This window comes from Elephas maximus, chromosome 12, assembly GCF_024166365.1.
Source record: "Elephas maximus indicus isolate mEleMax1 chromosome 12, mEleMax1 primary haplotype, whole genome shotgun sequence".
Taxonomy (NCBI): domain Eukaryota; kingdom Metazoa; phylum Chordata; class Mammalia; order Proboscidea; family Elephantidae; genus Elephas; species Elephas maximus.
In genome coordinates, this window is record NC_064830.1 from 83,556,791 (window position 1) to 83,576,927 (window position 20,137).

At 45.1% G+C, this 20,137-nt stretch overlaps 1 protein-coding gene across 1 annotated transcript in view; it reads left to right on the forward strand.

Moving 5' to 3' along the window:
• Window positions 1-20,137, forward strand: part of SCNN1B (sodium channel epithelial 1 subunit beta) — an 85,159-nt gene that overhangs the window by 40,631 nt on the left and 24,391 nt on the right. Inside the window, exons 2-4 of the mRNA XM_049903397.1 lie at window positions 15,564-15,882; window positions 18,029-18,302; window positions 19,946-20,136. Of these exons, the coding sequence (XP_049759354.1) occupies window positions 15,572-15,882; window positions 18,029-18,302; window positions 19,946-20,136 (776 nt within the window). The 5' untranslated portion in view covers window positions 15,564-15,571. The remainder of the gene's footprint in view (window positions 1-15,563; window positions 15,883-18,028; window positions 18,303-19,945; window position 20,137) is intronic.

The following is a 20,137-nucleotide window of genomic DNA, read 5'->3' on the forward strand; positions in this document are numbered from 1 at the left end:
GGGCGCCACTCTGCAGGCCCAGCCTGTGTAATCATTCTTGGTTGCTTAATGGTTAGAGAGAAAACCAGGTTTAAGCAGCAGTTCCTAGGAGCAGATAACCCGTAAGCAAGGTGCACAGGGGCTTATGTTAAGCGCGGTACGTACCAGCTTACAGAAAGCAAGATACATGCAGGCTTCCTTGTGTCTGCTTGCTCATCTGTAGTGCACAATTTCACATGAGTTTCACCACGTCGACGTGGAATGGTGCACTACAGATTAATAAGGAAGCACAAGGAAGCACATGTGTACCTTGCTTATTAAGTAAGCCATCCCTGCTTGAGGCCATAAATTCTTGAGGTCAGTTCTTTGCCACAAGGGGCATCAGTCCACCTTGCAGTGTTGACAAGAGGGCCTTTGAAGTAGCAGGAAGCTGGCCAGAGGGGCCTCTGAGCTGTGTTTCCCCCTCAGTGGCCTCTTGAGTTCAGATGCTGCAGCCTGCTCTTTGTGTGATGCCCAAGGGCCAAGGCGTGTCGTGCACTGTGCTGTGCAGGGCGAAGGCAGTGGGGCATGCGGCTGTGATCAGGTCCCCAACCTGGGCTTGCAGTTCTGTCTGTGGGCAGGAGACCCCATTGTGGCTTCACATCTGGGGGCCCAGAGAAGTTTCTCCAGGATCCTGATACCCGCACTCTGGGAAGCGTGGCAGAAGCCTTTTACCGCCACCCTGCAGGCTCTGGACTCTCACCTGAGACCTGTCACTAGTCATCTTTCCTCCCAGGACCAGCCAGACTGGCATGGCAGGGCCACTCCAAGCAGACAGGTTGGCAGGGCGGTAGGTGTGCTGCTGCTTCTGATGGGGCCTGGCATGGGGTTGGGGCAAAGGCCACGTCACATTTCTGCCCCACACACTTTGCCCAGCCCCGCGCTGGTTTCTGTTCTAGTCTCAGCCTTCCTTCTGAGACTTCCTGGGGCCGTGTTCACTGCCTGCAGCTTTGGCCTAACGGCTCCCTTCCTTTCCCAACACCCAGATTCCAACGCTCATGTCATAATTGGCCACCTCAGGAGAGATGGCTTCATTCTGCTTGGGGATGAAGGGAAAGTGCTGGCACCTGAGTCATCTGGAGGCTGCCCCGGGGTTCTCAAGAAGGAGGGCACAGGGAAAGAGTCCACAGGCGGGGTCTCCTGCCCCCCAGCCTGATGCGGGTGGCCTTTTACAGTGAACCCACGTCCCTGCTTTCCCAGCCTAACTGATAGTTAGCCCAGGAGGAAAAGCTTCTGTATTCTGGGTCTGGTTTCTGTCTCTCCAGGTGCATCCTTGGCCATGCAAGGAAGTGGGATGAATCCTACACACCCACAAGGGGTGGGTTAAAGATAGGGCTTTTCGGGAAAACCCACAAGGCCAAAGTCAGCAAGCCAGAGATGTTTTTGATCACCTGGGCTCCCCATCTGCCAGAGAGGCGTGCTGTGACCAGGGCATCTGCTGACATTGTGAGGTTTCATTCCCATGGAGAGTTCCCAGGGGTCTTCCTTGATAATGGAGCAAGTGTAGAAAGCAGCCTTGTGAGCATCCTGTTCATAGGAATTGTCTGGGAAAGCCTGTTGCCAGCACCTGGGGCCTTTGGGGCGCATAGGATTTGCAGCACCCCTACCAGGGAAGGACTCAATCCCAAAAGAAGCAGAGCTTGGGTGCCACTTCGCTAGCTGGTCATTTCCCCATGCTAGTCTCAACAATGTTAATAAAACATAATAATAACCCACCTCCAGCTGTCGAGTCCATTCGGACTCATAGTGATCCTATAGGATAGAGTAGAACTGCCCCATAGGGCTTCCAAGGCTATCTTTATGGAAGCAGACTGCCACATCTTTTTCCCACTGAGCAGCTGGTGGGTCTGAACTACTGACCTTTCAGTGAGCAGCCAAGCTCTTTAACCATTGTCCTGCAGGACTCTTTATAATAATAATAGCAGCTCCTCTTTATCAAGATTTTACATGATAGGCACTGTGCAAAATTGTTCCCATGCATTATCTCATCAAATCATGACATCAGCCTCAAAGGCACAGATACTGTTATCGCATTTTACAGATAAGAAAGTTAAGGCTCAGAGAGGCCAACCTTTTTTTTTTTTTTTTCCCATGGGTTGAATCCTTCTCTTTAGGAGACAGCAGAACCAGACCCTAACTGACTCTCAAACCCTTCACTGTCTGCCCCCTGGTGGGAATGAGAGTCACATCGGGGTCCCTAACATAGGGCGCTTAGTGGCCTTTTGAAGGCCATGGGGTGCACTCATCTGTGTCCTCATTGCCCTTTGAGGGTGCACCCTGCCCTGTAGATGAGAGGCTGACCCCTCCATGACCCTGCCGTGGAGTGAAAGAGTAGGACATCCACCAACATAGCCCCATGGGGTGCAAGACAACATCCCCCAGACACCACTTTAAAATGTGGGGCAGTGACATCTCCATGAGGTGCAGGGGTGTGACCACCACCTCGACACCAGCATGGGGCGGAGGATAAAAGCGTCCTCACCCTAGAGAGTGACCCACATATGACCTCGCCACAGAGAACTGGAGTGACAACAGTGTGACTCTGTCACAAATTCCTCTCATTTCAGAGCTGGAATGAACTTTAAAGCTCTGCTAAACCAGCATTTTCTGACCTTTTTCACGTCATGATGCAGAGAGAAAGAACATATTTGTATCCTGTGTTAAAATAAGGAGATGAGGCTGCTGTGGCTGACGGCAACGGGGTGTGGGGTATACCAGCTGCCCTACCCAGCCCAGCGCCCAGAGGCTAAGCACACTGACAGCTCAGCTCACCTGAAGGTCTAGGAGTAAGCCTGTGGAGACTGCTCTAGTCCAGCCTTTACCTGCAGCTTAATCCCCACAACAAGCCTGCACACAGCTGCTCTTCCTTGCTCCGCAACAACACCCTCGCGCTGGGGAGTTTCCCACTTCACGGCAGGCTCTTTCATTCTGCACAGTGAGGTTGTTTTCAGGATGAAGGCATCCCAGCATTGTACTTAACGTCCTTATTGTGCCCTTGGACGAGGTGTACCTGCGTGCGCGCACACACACACACACATACCCCCCCACCCACACACAGAGTAACTGGTGAGGTCACTGGCTATTACGCTTTAAATACAATAGAACCAAAGCCAAACTCTTTGCTCTCCAGTCCATTCTGACCCAACAGAAACTGCCAAATGGCTCCCCAAAAGACTGCACCAACTTAAACCCTGTCAGTATCAGAAAGATGTTCTTTCCCCAAAACTTGGCCAGTACTCATCGTCACAAAATAGTTTCATCCCTGGTGGCGCAGTGGTTAAGAGCTCGGCTGCTAACCAAAAGTTTGGCAGTTTGAATCCACCAGCCACTCCTTGGAAACCCTATGGGGCAGTTCTACTCTGTCCTGTAGGGTCACTATGAGTTGGAACGTACTCGACGGCAACGGGTTTTTTTTGGTAATCTAATGGCTACTAGGAAACCCTGGTGGTGTAATGGTTAAGAGCTACAGCTGCTTACCAAAAGGTTGGCAGTTCGAATCCACCAGGCGCTCCTTGGAAACTCTATGAGGCAGTTCTACTCTGTCCTATAGGGTCGCTGGGAGTTGGAGTCAACTCGACGGCAGTGGGTTTGGGTTTTTTTGTTTTTTTAATGGCTACCATACTACCATACAGATTTTTTGACCTAACGCTGATGAGAATAAATTTTAAAACTTCATTTCTCTTTTTAATAATGATTTTATTTTCTCTGTATCTGTGTGTGCTACACAAAGGCAGAGATGCCTAGAACAGTGCTGGGCACACCGAAGAACCAGTTGCCGTTGAGTTAATTCCAACTCATGGCAACCCCAGGTATGTCAGAGCAGAACTGTGCTCCATGGGGTTCTCAATGGCTGATTATTAAGAAGTAGGTCACCAGGTCTTTCTTGCAAGGCACCTCTGGGTGAACACAAACTTCCAACCTTTTGGTTAACAGCTGAGTTCGTTAACTGTTTGTGCCACCCAGGGATTCAACTGAGCATCCCCCCAAAAAATCAAACTCGTTGCCATCAAGTCAATTCCCAGCCATGGTGACCTCGTGTGTTACAGAGTAGAACTGCTCCATGGGGTTTTGTTGGCTGTAATCTTAACTGAAGCAGATCAGCAGGCCTTCCTTTCACAGTGCTCCTGGGTAGGTGTTTGAACCGCCAACCTTCAGATTAGCAGTCAAGCACAAACCATTTGTGCACCTAGGGAACTACTGGAGCCCAGGTGGTGCAGTTTGAATCTACCAGCCATCCCTGGAAGCCCTATGGGGCAGTTCTACTCTGTCCTATAGGATCACTATGAAATGGAAGCAACTTGAGGGCAATGCTTTGGGTTTTTGTTTTGTTTTGTTTTTATTAGGGACTTACTGGACAAGCCCGTTGCCGTCAAGTCAATTCTGACTCATAGCGACCCTACAGGGCAGAGCAGAACTATCCCATAGGGTTTCCAAGGCTGTAAATCTTTACAGGAGCAGACTGCCACATCTTTCTCCTGTGGAGTGGCTGGTGGGTTTGAACTGCCAACCTTTCAGTTAGCAGCCGAGCACTGAATCGCTGCACCACCAGGGTTCCTTACTGGGCACATACACATTAAAAAAAAAACCATTGCCATCGAGTCGGTTCTGACTCATAGCAACCTTATAGGACAGAGTAGAACTGCCCCATAGGGTTTCCAAGGAGCAGCTGGTGGATTTGAACTGCCAGCCTTTTGGTTAGCAGTCATAGATAGCTCTTAACCACTACACCACCAGAGCTCACAGTAGGTGCTTAGTAAATATTTGCTGGCTGAATAAATGAATAGGCTAAACACTCATGGTCCAAAATTCAAGAAGCGCAAAAATAGTAACCAATTAAAAAAAAAGTCTCCTCTGTGCCTGGCTCCCGAGCTGCCCACTGCCGCTTCTTAAGACAACTCATATTTTTCACTACTTTCCTCTTTCTTGTGTATTTTCTCGGAGATATCCTGTGCAAAGCACAAGTAAATATTGCTGTACTTCTTTTTGCCTTTTTATATACTGTTCTGCCCTGGCTTTCCTCTCACTTAATGATATACCTTGGTGACCAGTTGCCGTCTCTGATCAGTTCAAGGGAGACCATCGCATGTTCCCTGCCTGGGGGACACCCCTCTTCTTATCGTCTCCATTAGTCACGCCGAGTATGGCATTAGAGGAGACCCCTTAGGTGTTGTGAACCGCAGCCTTGGGTGAGCGAGGTACGCCCATGCTCATGGAGGAGGTGGCTGACCCTATGGCTACACCTGAGACTGCCCTGACACCACCAGAGCAGGTGCACGAGGTCTAGTATCCTGTTTAAGTGTACTGGTGAGACATGGCTGGAAGCCAGCTGACCTGGTTTCTGTTTCTGGATCTGCCTTTGACTCACCATGACTGTGCGTAAGTCACTGTCCAGTGGAGTTACCGTGTCTGTGAAATGGGCATAATCATGCCTGCCCTAGCATACTTCAAAGAGCGGCAGGAATGAACATGGAGAAGTGCCTTGGAAGTGATCTCTTTGGACCAGTGCATGCTTCTGCGGGGTGGAAAACAATTAACAGAGAATTTCTTAAAGGAAGGGAAGCAAGGTGACTTTAAGGGCACCAAAACCAAACCAAACCTATTGCCATATCGAGTCTATTCTGACTTCTGGTGACCCCGTGTGTTACAGAGTAGAACTGCTCCATCGGGTTTTCTTGGCAATCATCTGTATGGGAGCAGATCGCCAGGCCTTTCTTCCACGGCATTGCCACATGGTTTCAGACTACCAGCCTTTAAGTTATCAGTCGAGATCCAACTGCTCGAACCATCCAAGGACCCTAGTAGGACACAGAGGAACTCTTTTTTTTTAATAGTCAAGAGATTATTTGAATGTGTATTGGAGAAAATGTCTTAGCACATCAAACCTGTTATTTCACAGGTATAGTACTGCTTAGTACTCACAGTATTGCTTACAGTGAGGCTGAATTTTAGCAAAACAACTGAGTTGATGCGATGTAAGTGACTTCACAAACATCACGAAGGTGGCGTGCAAATGATTAATGTTTGGGAAACATTGGGTTAGCAGGTTTTTTGGGGAAAAAATCAAATCAAACTTACAAATATGAACTATGAAAATCCAATTTTGAAGATCTCTTTATTTCCTGTAAATATATATGACATAGTAAAGCTGGAGTCAGCAAACTTTTTTCTGAAAAGGGGCAGGTAGTAAATATTTTAGGCTTTTCAGGCCACTTGGATCTCTGTAGCATATTCTTTTTTTTATAGCTCTTTAAAAATGTAAAAACTATTCTTAGATCAAGAACCATATAAAAACAGACCTTGGACTGGCTTTTGAACCATAATTTGCAGACCCTTGTAGTAAATTAAAGAGCTTACTGGACATTATAACTGCTAATGCCCCAAAACCAGGTAAAACAACCTGAATGGGGCTCATTTATCAATGACATTTATTAATAACATTACTGTGTTACTACCAAAACCAAACCCATTGCCATCAAGTCAATTCCAACTCAGAACAGCTCTATAAATGGAGCAGAATTGCCCCATAGGGTTTCCAAGGCTGTAATCTTTATGGAAGCAGACTGCCATATCTTTCCGCCACGGAGCCGCTGATGGGTTCGAACCACCAACCTTTCCATTAGCAGCCGAGCTCTTAACCGCTCTCCACCAGGGCTCCTCTTAATGTGTTACTGCTCCTCCCTTTTTTCATATCAATATGAACTCATGGATTTTTATGCATTTATGCATTTACTATGTTTCGATTCATTGAGATTTATTTTTGGTGTTTTTTTTTTTTTTTTTTAAGATGCTCAAATTGCCCCAACTTTGCCTATAAGAGCTCCTTCAAGGAGTCCCCTTGATGGATGCAAGTAGTTCCTGGTGCCTTCCTTGCTTTCTGGTATGATAAGCTATCCCAGGCTTATCTTGTCCACTTCCTAAACCAAAGCTGGTATCAGCCATTTTTCTAAGAAACCCTGGTTTCTTTTAGTTGGGAATGGTATTTAGAGACCCAAAGCTGAGTGCTGGGTATATAATATTTGAGTACCCAAATATTTGAATTTATAAATAGAAATGATGCCCAGAGTATATCCTGGAGAGATTCCAACTGCTCCCCTAAAACTCTGCTCTCCTTCTAGCGTGGTCTCATAAGCACCATGTACGGCCCCATATATGGTTCTCACACCGGGTGCGTGCCTAAGAACAAGGAGTCAGTCATGCTCCACAGGCAGCCCCGGCAGAGGCAGAAACATGGCAGATTTTTCAATAATCGGAGTCAAATCAACGTTCAGGTTAGCCTTCAATTAACTATACAAAACCCAGCTACCCAGAACGCTTATTCCCCAATAACCTTGAGTAATTGCAGTTTTGCTACCAAAATAAGTACAGGGGGTTTTAATGAAAGATTCTGACCTACCATTTACAGGGGTCACAAAGTCAGATGCCCACATAAGCCAAAGCAGGTAATAAAAAAGTGAGTAAAGTGGGCTGGGTGTAAGATGGTAGGGAGCGGGGAGAATTGGGGTGAACCAGGGGACTCGTGCTCTGCCAGAGGGGGACAGCTGCCATTTAACTCCAGCAGAATGTTGCATGAACTGAAGTGGGGTTTTTTAAGCTTTATGGAGATATAATTCACCTACAATAAAATGCACCCCCATTTTAAGTGTATAGTCTGATCAGTTTTTACAAATGTAGACACCCAATTTACCACCATCCACTCAAGATATAGAACATTTTCATACCCTTGTACATCTTCCCAACCAATCCACTGTTCACCCTAACCCCAAACAATCACTGATCTCCTCCCTGCCATTGTAGTTTGCCTTTTCTAGGGCTTCGTATAAATGGGATCATTTAGTCTGTACACTCTCTCTAGTGTCTTTTACTCAACAATGTTTTTTGTTTTTTTTTTTTAATATCCATCCATATTGTAAACCACTTACCATTGAGTCTATTCCAACTCATGGTGACCCCATGTGTGTCAGAGTAGAACTCTGCTCCACAGGGTTTTCAATGGCTGACTTTTCCAGAATTAGGTTGCCAGGCCTTTCTTCCAAGGTGCTTCTGGCTGGACTCAAACCTTTTGGTTAGCAGCCGAGCGTGTTAACTGTTTGCACCACCCAGGGACTCCATCCATGTTGTAGCATGTATCAATCGTTCATTCCTTGTTAATTGCCGAATAGTATTCCATCTTGTGGATATGCTGCAGTTTGTTTATTTATTCGTCTGTTGATGGACATTTGGACTGTTTTCAGTTTGGAGTTATTATGAATAAGGCTGCTGTGAACATTTATGTGCACCGTCTTTGTGTGAATAAATGCAGTTTTCTCAGGCAAATAAGAGTGGAATTGCTGGGTCATGTGGTAAGAAACTGCTGAACTGTCTTCCAAAGTGACTGTACCATTTTGCATTCCAATCAGCCACGTATGGGAGTTCTGGCTGCTCCACACCCTCACTGACACTAGATGTTGTTGAACCTTCTAGTGGGTATGTAGTGGTGTCTCATCGTGGTTTTCATTTGCATTTCCCTAATGACTAAAGATATGAAGCATTTTTTCGTGTGCCTTTTTTTTTTTTTTTTAATGACTAAAGATGTCAAGCATTTTTTCGTGTGCTTATGGGCCATTCATATATCTTCTTTTATAAAATGTCTTTTTAAATCTTTTGCCCTTTTTTTTTTTTGGTTAGGTTGTTTGTCTTCTTACTGAGTTGTAAGAGTTTTTTACATAGTCTGTCTTCCAGTTCTTTGTCAGATATAACAAATGTTTTCTCCTAGTGACTTGCTCTTTCATTTCCTCAACAGTGGCTTTGGAAGAACAGAATATTTTAATCGATTTAATCGATCTGTGTTTTTCTTGTATAATTCATGCTTTTAGTGTCCTTTCTAAAAAAATCTTTGCCTACCCCAGAGTTGCAAAGATTTTCTCCTATGTTTTCTTCTGGAAGTTTTATAGCTTCAGCTCTTAGATTTAGGTCTCTTCGTTCATTTCAAGTTAAGTTTTGTATAAGATGTGTGGTAGGAACTGAGATTTAATTTTTCTTATATGGACATTCATTTGTTCCAGCATCTTTTGTTGAAAAAACTATCCTTCCTGCATTGAATTACCCTGGTACCGCTGTGGGCCTATTTCTGGATTCTCTTCTGTTCCACTGAGCAATATGTCTGTCCTTACACCAATACCATGCTGCCCTGATTACTTTAGAGTAAGTCTTAATATCAGATAGTATATGTCTTCCGATTTTGTTCTTCTTTTTCAAGTGTTTTGGCTATTTTGGATTCTTTGCATTTCAATATAAAGTTTAGAACCACCTTATCGATTTCTAAAAGAAAAAAAAAAAACGTCTGCTGAGGTTTTGACTAGGATTGTCTCTGAAACTGAGCGATTGTTTTCTTTTCTAAGAAAACAGGAACAGTTGCCTACACATGTTTTTGCATTTGCTGCCAGGAACACTTAACTGCAAGCACAGGCCAAGGTGTCGATAGCAATCTGTGACTCTGAGAAGCATGACGGTGTCCACTCTTCTGCGTCCAAAGATGGACTTAATCTTGACTTTGCTTGTTTGGGTTGGTTTAACCTGTAAGCTGACTCAAGCCCTTCTACCATAAACTGGGTATACATTCCAAACACAACCATCTACATCACCTGAGGGGTGAAAATCTAACAGGAACAATGTAAAGTTGTTGGCAGCATTTATTGATTTTCACTTGGCCAGTGACCCAAGAGAACTTGTTAGGGGTTAAGCCAGTACTTAACAAACATCGGTTGTTCGCCTACCATTGTCACAAATTTTGTTGTAGGTGATACTATTGTTTACTTAATGTTTTTCTTTAAATCCATGTTCTTTTTTTAACTTAAGGGTATTTATGAACATAAAGCAGAAACTGGTATCTCTTGCCATAAATTCACTCTTAAAAATAAACCCAGTAAAAACAGAATGCTGTTGGTTTTAGCTGGACACCTTTGCCTGACAAGGTTCTGAACCTGAGGCTTCATCATTAAACCCAGAGATTAGCAAAGGTTAGGGAGGTTTTAAGGACCTGTTACTACCAAGCTGAGACTTTCTCCCTGACCTAAACAGAACGATTAAATGAGAACTGAAAAGCGTAGATGTCCGAAGCCCTTTGTCGACTTCCTCCACACCTATTTATTGGAGCTTACTGTGCTGTTCAGGGGCAGTGGTGGTTCAGTGATAGAGTTCTCACCTTCCATGCAGGACCTGTGTTTGATTCCCAGCCAATGCACCTCAGGCACAGCCAAGACCCCTCTGACAGTGGAGACTTTGTGTTGCTATAATGCTGAACAGGTTTCCATAGAACTTCTAGACTAAAATGGACTAGGAAGAAAGACTCGGTGATCTACTTCCAAAAATCAGCCCATGAAAACCCTACGACTCGCAATGGTCCAGTTCCATTGTACATGGGGTCACCATGAATCAGTGGCCAATGGCAGCACCCTGGGGTGCTGGACTCTATAAGACAGACGAATCCCTGTTCTTTTCAAGTTTACGGTTGTGGATAATAATGTATATGAATGAAATAACAGGTGAAGCCTGATGTATGCTAAACTCTTAATGCTTTAATGTTGTTGTTTTTATTACTCTTATTAATGTTTTATGGTTTTAGAACAGGGAGTAGGTCTTCTGGGGAAAGGTGGGGGTTGAGCCAGCCTCTGAACTTCCTGTCTTACAGCCCTGATGGCCGGGACAGGCCCATGGACCTTGATTCCCATTAGAGAATGGTTTGGCCAGGATTCAGGAAAGGGAAGGCGAGGGATGTTACTGTGTCAGAAATTGGGTCAGCTGTGAACATGCTTGGAAAAGTTTAAAATGTGCTTAGATATGAAGGTCTTGCATTATACATCTGTCCATCTGGTGGGGTGCTGGTACTGTGACGGGCATTTGGGGATAGAGAGCTGCTACCCTCAGGGAGCTTATGAGCTCATAGGACTTAGAAGACATGGGCACAAGTAACTGTGACATAGAGTAGAACAAGGTGAGTTTCTTTTTGTCAAGATTCTAATGGTTGCAAGTGACAAACCCACAGTTTGGACCAGCATAAGCAAGAGAGAAAATTTATTGGTTTCCATAAGTGACAAGTTCAGGAATAAATGGCTTCAGGCATGGTTGGATCCAGGTGATCAAATGATGTCAGAAATCTCTCCTTCCATCTTCTGAGTCTGCTTTCCTTGGGATTGGCTTCATTCTCAGGCAGGCTTCCCAGGCCAAATACCACCATTAGCTTAGTCTTAGCTAAGAGAGGCCTTTTCCTCAGTTGTTCCAGCATTAATTACCAGAATCAAGTCCCAGTGGACAAAACTGGGTCATGTGGTCATCCCCTCAAAACTAAAGAGGGAGGCCAAGGTCTCCTTGGCAACTCACACCAACTAGACTGGGGCAAAGGGGAAGTTCACCTGAGGATAAATCAAGGGGAGAGAATGCTGGGCAAGCAGGAACTGCAATGTCCCCCATAGTGCAACCAAAGAGACAGAGGCTCTCAGAGCAGGGACAGCTTCATGAAGGACGTGGCCTTTGGCCTGGACCTTGAAGGTCAAATACAACTGGGATTTTAGGGATGGGGCTGGGGTGCTCCTGCTTTCTGTGGTAGGGAGGGGAGGCAGAAGGGGAGGAAACTCATTTTCTCACTTCTAGAGAACCCACCAAGTGCAAGGTTCTGTGACAAGTGTCTTGCTTAATCCTCACAAGAACCTGTCTCCATGTACAGATGAGAAGCAGAGTCTTGGAAAAGTTAGATCTTCCTCAACAATAGACAGCAGGCACCAGATACCCCCTGGAGCCATCCTCACCCACTCTGGTGTATCATCTACACAGCAGCTGCAGTGCTCTTTCAGACCAATATCCTTTATGAACATAGATGCAGAAATCCTCCACAAAACTCTAGCAAACTGAACCCAAGAGCAATATTAAAAGGATTATACACCATGATTCAAGTGGGACTTATCCCAGGAATGCAAGGGTGGTTCAACATTAGAAAATCATTCAATGCAATACACCACATTAACAGAACAAAGGAAAAGAACCATGTGATCATCTCAATCAACGCAGAGAAACATTTGACAAAATCCAATATCCTTTCATGATAAAAACACTCTGCAAGCTAGGAATAGAAGGGAAATTCCCCAATATGATGAAGGGCATTTATGAAAAACCCATAGCTAACATCATACTCAACGGAGAAAAACTGAGAGCTTTCCCCTTAAGATCAGCAACAAGACAAGGAAATACTAGTACTGGAAGGCCTAGCCAGAGCAATCAAGCAAGAAAAACAAATAAACGGTATTTAAATTGGGATGGAAGAAGTAAAACTATCCATTTTTGCTGATGACATGATCTTATATATAGAAAACCTCAAAGAATCCACAAGAAAACTGCTAGAACTAATAAACAAATTCAGCAAAATGGCAGGATACAAGGGCAATACAAAAAAATCACTTGGGTTTCTATATATCAGCAATGAGCATTCTGAAAAGAAAATTAAGGAAACAATTTCGTTTATTACAGAATCTGAAATAATAAAATCCCTAGGAATATGTTGAATAGGTGTATGATCTGCTGTGCATATTTTCACCCAAAAAACAAAAAAATTCTGAAAAAGAAAAAAAAAGCTAGGAATAAATTTAACTGAAGAAGTGAAAGAAGTACACACAAAAAAAACTATAAATCGTTACTGAAAGAAATTAAAAAAGACCTAAATAAATGGAAGGACATTTGTGTTTATGGATTGGAAGACTTAATAGTGTTAAGATGTCAGTATTACCCAAAGGAAGCTATAGATTCAATGCAATATCCATCAAAATTGCAATAGCCTTCTTAGCAGAAATGGAAAAATCAATCCTCAACTATATATGGAACTACAAGGGGGCCCAAATAGACAAAGCAGTCTTGAAAAAGAACAAAGTAGGAGAACTCACATCTCCCAATCTCAAACATATTAAAAAGCTACAGTAATCAAAACTGTAGGACTGGCATAATAATCGACGTATTGATTAACATAATAGAATTGAGAAATAAACTCGCACATCCACGGTCAATCAGTTTTCAACAAGGGTGCTAAGTCCATTCAATGGGGAAAGAATAATCTGTTTAATAGATGGTGCTGGAACAACTGGATTTCCACATGCAAACAAATAAAGCTGGATCCATACCTTACACCATATATGAAGAGCCACTCAAAATAGACCAAGGGTCTAAATGTAAGAACAAAAAACACAAAACTCTTAGAAGAAAACATAGGGGTAATACTTCAAGACTTAGTATTAATGAATTCTTAGATATGACACCAAAGCACAAGCAGCAAAGTCTAAGGTAAATAAATGGAACTTCATCAAAATTTAAAAATTTTGGTCATTAAAGGACATTATCAACAAAGTGAAGAGACAACCTACACGATGGGAAAAAATTGGGAGGAACCATATATCTGATAATGGTTTAATCTCCAGAATATATAAAGAACTTTGCAACTTAACAAAAAGACAAACAATCCAATTAAAAAATGGGCAAAGGACTTGAGTAGACATTTAACCAAAGAAGAAATACAAATGGCCAACAAGCACACAAAAAAATGTTCAATATGATTAGCCATTAAGGAAATGCAAATCAAAACCACAATGAGATACTACTTTACCCCCATTAAGATGGCTATGTTTAAAAAAAAAAAAAAGAAAGAAAACAACAGATGTTGGTGAAAATGTGGAGAAACTGGAACTATCATCTATTACTGATGGGAATATATGGCCACTGTGGAAAACTGTGTGGAGGTTCCTCAGAAAGTTAAACATAGAATTACCATATGATCCAGCAATTTCACTCCTAGGCATATACCCAAAAGAATCAAAAGCAGGAACACAAACAGATACACGTGTACACCAATGCTCACGGTACTCAAGAAGTGGAAACAACCTAAATGTCCGTCAACAGCTGAATGCATAAACTAAACGTGATACATATGTACAGTGGAGTATTACTCAACCATGAAGAGAAATGAAGTCCTGATTCATGCTACAACATGGATGTACCTTTGAAACATTATGCTGAGTGAAATAAGTCAGTCACAAGGACAAATATTGTTTGATCCCACTTAGATGAAATATCTAGAATAGGCAAATGTATGGAGAACAAAGTCTATTAGCAGTTACCAGGGGTAGAAGGGTGGGGGGAAAGAGGGATTCATTGCTTGGGAGACATTGAGCTTCTGTTAAGGGTGATGGAAAAATTTTGAAATGGGTAGTAGTGATGGTTATACAACATGATGAAAGCAATTAATGTCACTGAATTGTACATGTAAAAAATGTTGAAATGTCAAATTCTTGTTATATATATATATACACACACACATACGCACCACCACAATTTAAAAAGTTAATTTTTTTTTAACCCAGATTTGATAGCATCACACCCCCATGACTCCAAAGATTCTAGTTTTCTTAGAATGGAAACCCAAATCCTTAACATGGCCACAAGGCTCTGCATGGCCTGGCTCTGCTCACCTCCCCAGGCTCCCTCTCACCTCAGAGCCTTTGCTAGAGCTGCCCCTCCACCAAAATGCCTTTCCCCTCTACCGCTCCTCTTCACCAGCTAAGTCTTCTTGTCCTTTAACACTCACCTCTGCCCTCACTTCTCCAAGGACTCTCAGACTCAGTCAGTTCTCCTTTTTTTAAAAGCAAGAGCTGATACTAGGTGCCAGGCATTAACCTACTCTCTACATAGTTTCCCTCATTTAGTCTTCATAACAACCCTATGAAGTGGAGGCTATTATTATTCCCATTGTACAGATGAAGAAACTGAGGCACAGGGTAGGGGGAGTAAAGTGACTTGCTCAAGGTCACGCAGCTGTACGTGGCAGAGCTGAGATTCAAAGCCAGACGGTTCAGCTCAGAGTCTTTATTCTTAACCTCTGCCCTTTACTGTCTCTAGGATCTCAGGGCACAGAGTCCCAAGCCTTCCTATCACATTTTATAATTATGCACTTTTTGATGGCTTATTTGATTAACATCCATCTTACCCACTCACCACTGTATAATAATAATAGCTAAGATATCGAGCACTTAGTCTGTGATAGGTGTTGTACTTAGCACGTTTGTGCATCCCCTAATTTCACCTTCTCAACAATCCTGTTAGATACAATTACTATCCCCACTTTATACATGGAGAACCTGGGTTGTTGAGAATCTAAGTAACTTTCCTGTTAGGCTGGAAATTCCCAGAAGGAAGAAACCTTCTGTGTTTTTCTCATCATTGAGTCCAGAAGTACTAGTTGCATGCCTGGCATACGGTAGGCACTCAATAAATGGTTGTTGAATGGATGGGTAGATGGATAGGTGTGTGAATGGATGGGTGGAGGGAGGGAGGGAGAAAGGGATGGTGGAGGGAGAGAAAGAGTGGGGAGGAGAGGAGGAAGGGAGAATGGACTGACGGACAGGTGGATGGGTGGCAGGAAGGAGTGGAAGGGCTGGGATGTCTGTCTCCAATGTCCATCTTCTGCCACAGTTGGGACAACCTCAGAAGCAAGGCTGGCATCACATCTTATGTGGCTTTCCTGTATCTCTGTGCAGGTGCCACCATGCAGGTGAAAAAGTACCTGCTGAAGTGCCTGCACAGACTGCAGAAGGGCCCTGGCTACACATACAAGGAGCTGCTGGTATGGTACTGCAACAACACCAACACCCACGGCCCCAAGCGCATCATCTGTGAGGGGCCCAAGAAGAAGGCCATGTGGTTTGTGCTCACCCTGCTGTTCACCTCCCTTGTCTGCTGGCAGTGGGGTGTCTTCATCAAGACTTACCTGAGCTGGAAGGTCAGCGTCTCCCTCTCCATAGGCTTCGAGACCATGGACTTCCCCGCTGTCACCATCTGCAACGCCAGCCCTTTCCGGTAGGTGGTCCCTGGAGCACTCAGCTAGGCTCAGCAGAAAAAAAAAGCAAACCAAACTCATTGCCCTTGAGTCAATTCTGACTCATAGCGACCCTATAGGACAGAGTAGAACTGTCCCATAGAGTTTCCAAGGAGCACCTGGTGGGTTCAAACTGCTGACCTCTTCGTTAAAAAGCAGCCGTTTAACACTTAATCACTACGCCACCAGGGTTTCCCACCTCAGCAGAGAGGCCTCTTTTTTTCCTTTTCTTCATTTTCTGATTTTCTTCCATCTTTTTTCCTTCCTTACAGCTTTCTTTTCCTTCCTTTGCTTTTCTTTCTCTTTTCCTCCCCTACTTTCTTTCTCCATTTCCTTCTCTCTTTATTCCTTTTCTTACCTTCTTTTCTTTTCCTTTCCTTCTTCCTTTTCTTTCTTTCCTTCCTTTCTCTTCCTCCCTTTCACTTTTGCAGCAAGTAAAATTCGAAACTCATGAACTCCCTAGATTTAGAGAACCTCAAAAAGTATCAAGTTCCTGTCTTCAGGCATAAGGAGACCTGGTGGTACAGTGGTTAAGTGCTCTGCGGCTAACTGAAAGATCAGCTGTTCAAATCCACTAGCCACTCCTCAGGAGAAAGATGTGGTAGTCTGCTTGCATAAAGATTACAGCTTTGGAAACCCTATGGGGCAGTTCCACTCTATCCTGTAGGGTCGCAACGAGTCGGAATCAACTCAGTGGCGATGGGTTTGGGTTTTTCGTTTGCTGATTGTCTTCAGGTATGCCAACACCTATGTATTTATTCAATATGTATTTATTGAGCACCTACTATGTGCCAGGCACTGTTCTAGGCACTAGGAATACAGCAGTGAACAAAACAAAGTCCCTGCCCTCTTCACAGCCTAGCAGAGAAAACATATTTTTTTTTCACAAATATTGAATTCATTATAATTGTGATTTTTTTTTTTTAATTTTGACTATATGACGAGTGCTTGTGATCTGCCAGGCAGTGTGCTGAGTGTTTTTTTTTGGGGGGGGGGAGGGTAATTGCTGTAATTCTAATCCACACAACCATCCTAGGGGTAGGCACTACTGTAGCAGCCCCAGTTTACAGATGACGAAATGGAGATTCAGAGAGGCGAGCGAACTTGCCCAGGGACACATAGTGGGCAACTGCAGGATTTGAACCTAGGCCTAGTTTGACTCCACAGTGGGCAGTTTTCAACCATTCTACCTTGTTCTCCCTTCCCCACTTGATGACAAGGCCCATGAAGGGGACATACAAGGAGACCCAAACCAGTTAGGATTGGCTAGAGGCAGAAGATACTAGAACCCAACCCCACAGCCCCATTGGCCTTCCCTCCTGAATCTGGTTCCTGTTCCCAAAATTGCTCCTTGAGATCTAGCACCCTCAGGATCATACACATGCCACTCCTCACAATGTTCTCTATTCCCTCTTGGAAGGAGGGTCTCAGAACTCCTCCTCCCCCTAAAACCAAACCCATTGCCGTCGAGTTGATTCTGACTCATAGCGACCCTACAGGACAGAGTAGAACTGCCCCATAGAGTTTCCAAGGAGTTGCTGGTGGATTCGAACTGCTGACCTTTTGGTTGGCAGCCGGATGCTCTGGATGCCCCCTGGAGCCCACTAAACCCAGGTTCCAATCTCAGTTTTACCCCTTATCAGTAGGGCAATCTTGGAGATTCCTAAGAAGTCCGAGTGCCTCAGTCTCCTCACCTCTGTATGGGGAAAATAATAGAGCTGTGATAAAGATGAAGTAAAATAGTACACAGAAAGCCCCTACCACCTGGCATGTGGTAACAGTCAATAACCATGAGTTGTTATGATTCCTCCCTACTAGAATGTGAATTTCATAAGGAAGGAGACCCAGGCTGTCTGCTACTATATCCTCTATGCCTTGCCAGTACCTGGCACATAGTAGGTGCTTATTAAATACTTGGTGAATGAGTGAATGGGTGGGTGGTAGGATGCATGCATGGATGGATGGATGGAGAGATGCATGCTTGGGCAGGGCATTCTTCTTATACAAGGTGGCAGCCACACTGGAGGCAGAGAGCATTCCAGATTCTAGTTGTCCTGCCCACCAGCATGACAGGCATCAAGAGGCAGTGGCCCTTTATCCCTCCGACCGGGCTTCTTCCCCACGCAGATATTCCAAAGTCAAGCATTTGCTGAAGGACCTGGACGAACTGATGGAAGCGCTCCTGGAAAGGATCCTGGCTCCCGAGTCAAGCAATGCCAGTGCCACCAGGGCCCTGAACTTTACCATCTGGAACCATACACCCCTGGTCCTCATCGATGAGCGAAACCCCGACCATCCAGTGGTCCTCGACCTCTTTGGGGATAACTACGCTGGCTCAGCAAGCAGCAGCTCAGCACCAAAAATCCATAATGCCCAGGGGTGCAAAGTGGCCATGAGACTAGTAAGTAGTTCCCGGGCACATGCCAAGCCCTGGGCTGATGGGAGTTTCCTTTCTTGAATAACTTAGGTCTTGCTGAGGGAAAGGCAGGCTGGGAGCCACTGCCCGTTTATTTGTTTGCAGAACTTTTTAAAAAATAGAAGTAGGTGGTATGTTAGTCAAGACTCTTTTGGATGCAAATGACCCAGCTCAAAGTAGCTTAAGCAAATAGGAATGTTCACATAAATGAAAAGGCCAGGGATATAGTGAGTTCAGGTGTGGCTGGAACCAGGTGCTCCAGTGGTGTCATTAGGACTCATGTCTCTCCGTCTCTTGCTTCAGCTTTTCTCTCTATCGACTTTACTCTCTGGCAGGCTCTTTTTACCTGGAGTGCCCTGGTAATGCGAGGCTTATATCACACCCACAGACTCAGCAACCTCCATGGAAAGAGCTCCTCTTTCCCAACACCAGACCAGTTCCCTTCGAGTCAGTTCTGACTCATGGCAACCCCACGTGTGTCAGAGCAGAGCTGTTCTCCATAGGGTTTTCAGTGGCTGATTTTTTGGAAGTAGATTGCCAGACCTTTCTTCCAAGGTGCCTCCAGGTAGGCTCGAACCTCCAGCTTTCAGTTAGCAGCCAGACATGAACTGTTTGCATCGCTCAGGATAAAAATCAGCTGTTGAAAGCCCTCTGGAGCAGAAGGCCAAGTCTGTGCTGTGTCTGTGTGGTGGCCTGCACTTCGTGATGGGCTGGCTGTGGTGACATGGAAGGGCGCTCTGCATTTCCTGAAGGCTCAGTCCTGCCTGTCTCTCCCAGAGTGGAGGAGGAGAGAGAGTCTCTTGACTCTCTGTGGCTCACACAGGCTCGAGGGGCACCGCGTCTGGATATCTTGGGAAGGGGCTGGGACCGTATCTATCAGGAGGAGTCATCAGGGTCTGTGCCTGTATACGTGGCCATGTGAGTATCAGTGTGGTGGCGACTTGTACGAATCTAGGTATATGGGGGAAGGGATGGATATGTTTATAAGGAACCCTGGTAGCACACTGGTTAAGTGCTCACCTGCTAACCGAAATGTCAGTGGTTCGAGCCCACCAGCTGCTCCGCAGGAGAAAGATGTGGCAGTCTGCTTCCGTAAAGATTTACAGCCTTGGGAACCCTATGGGGAGCTCTACTGTGCCCTATAGGTCACTGTGAGTTGGAGCTGACTCAGTGGCAACAAGTTTTGGATGGATATGTGTATGCTGTTTGTGACCATGATATCATGTGGCTATGGATGTCAGAAAGTGGGCATCTGTCTGCATCTACGTGTGACTGTGTGTGTGTGTGTGTGTGTGTGTGTGTGTATACACGCACACTCATATTTACAGCAAACACTTGCACAGCCCTGTTGTGCATAGTGGTGGTTATGGGGCAGTGCTGGTGGCTGTGAATGTGAGTCTCCATGACCATAATCTCGTGTGTGAGGCAGAAGTGAGTATAAGTGTAAATACATCTCCCACGTGCCAAGCAACTGGTAGCCCCAGCACCAAGGTGCAGACAGAGGAAGGGCAGCTGGCCAAGCGCTGCCCTTGACCTACTGGGACCCTTGAGTAGTGACTGGGGTGGGCAGAGGCTGGGGCCCTGCCAGCAGCCCCCGCACCCACAGGAACCCTTCTCGGTCTCCACAGTGCAGCTTCAACGGGACTGTGTGCACCTTCAAGAACTTCACTAGCGCCACCCAGGCGGTGACGGAGTGGTATGTCCTGCAGGCCACCAACATCTTCTCCCAGGTGCCGAGAAAGGAGCTAATAACGATGGGCTACCCTGGCAAGCAGCTGATCTTGGCCTGCCTGTTCGGGGCGGAGCCCTGCAGCTACAGG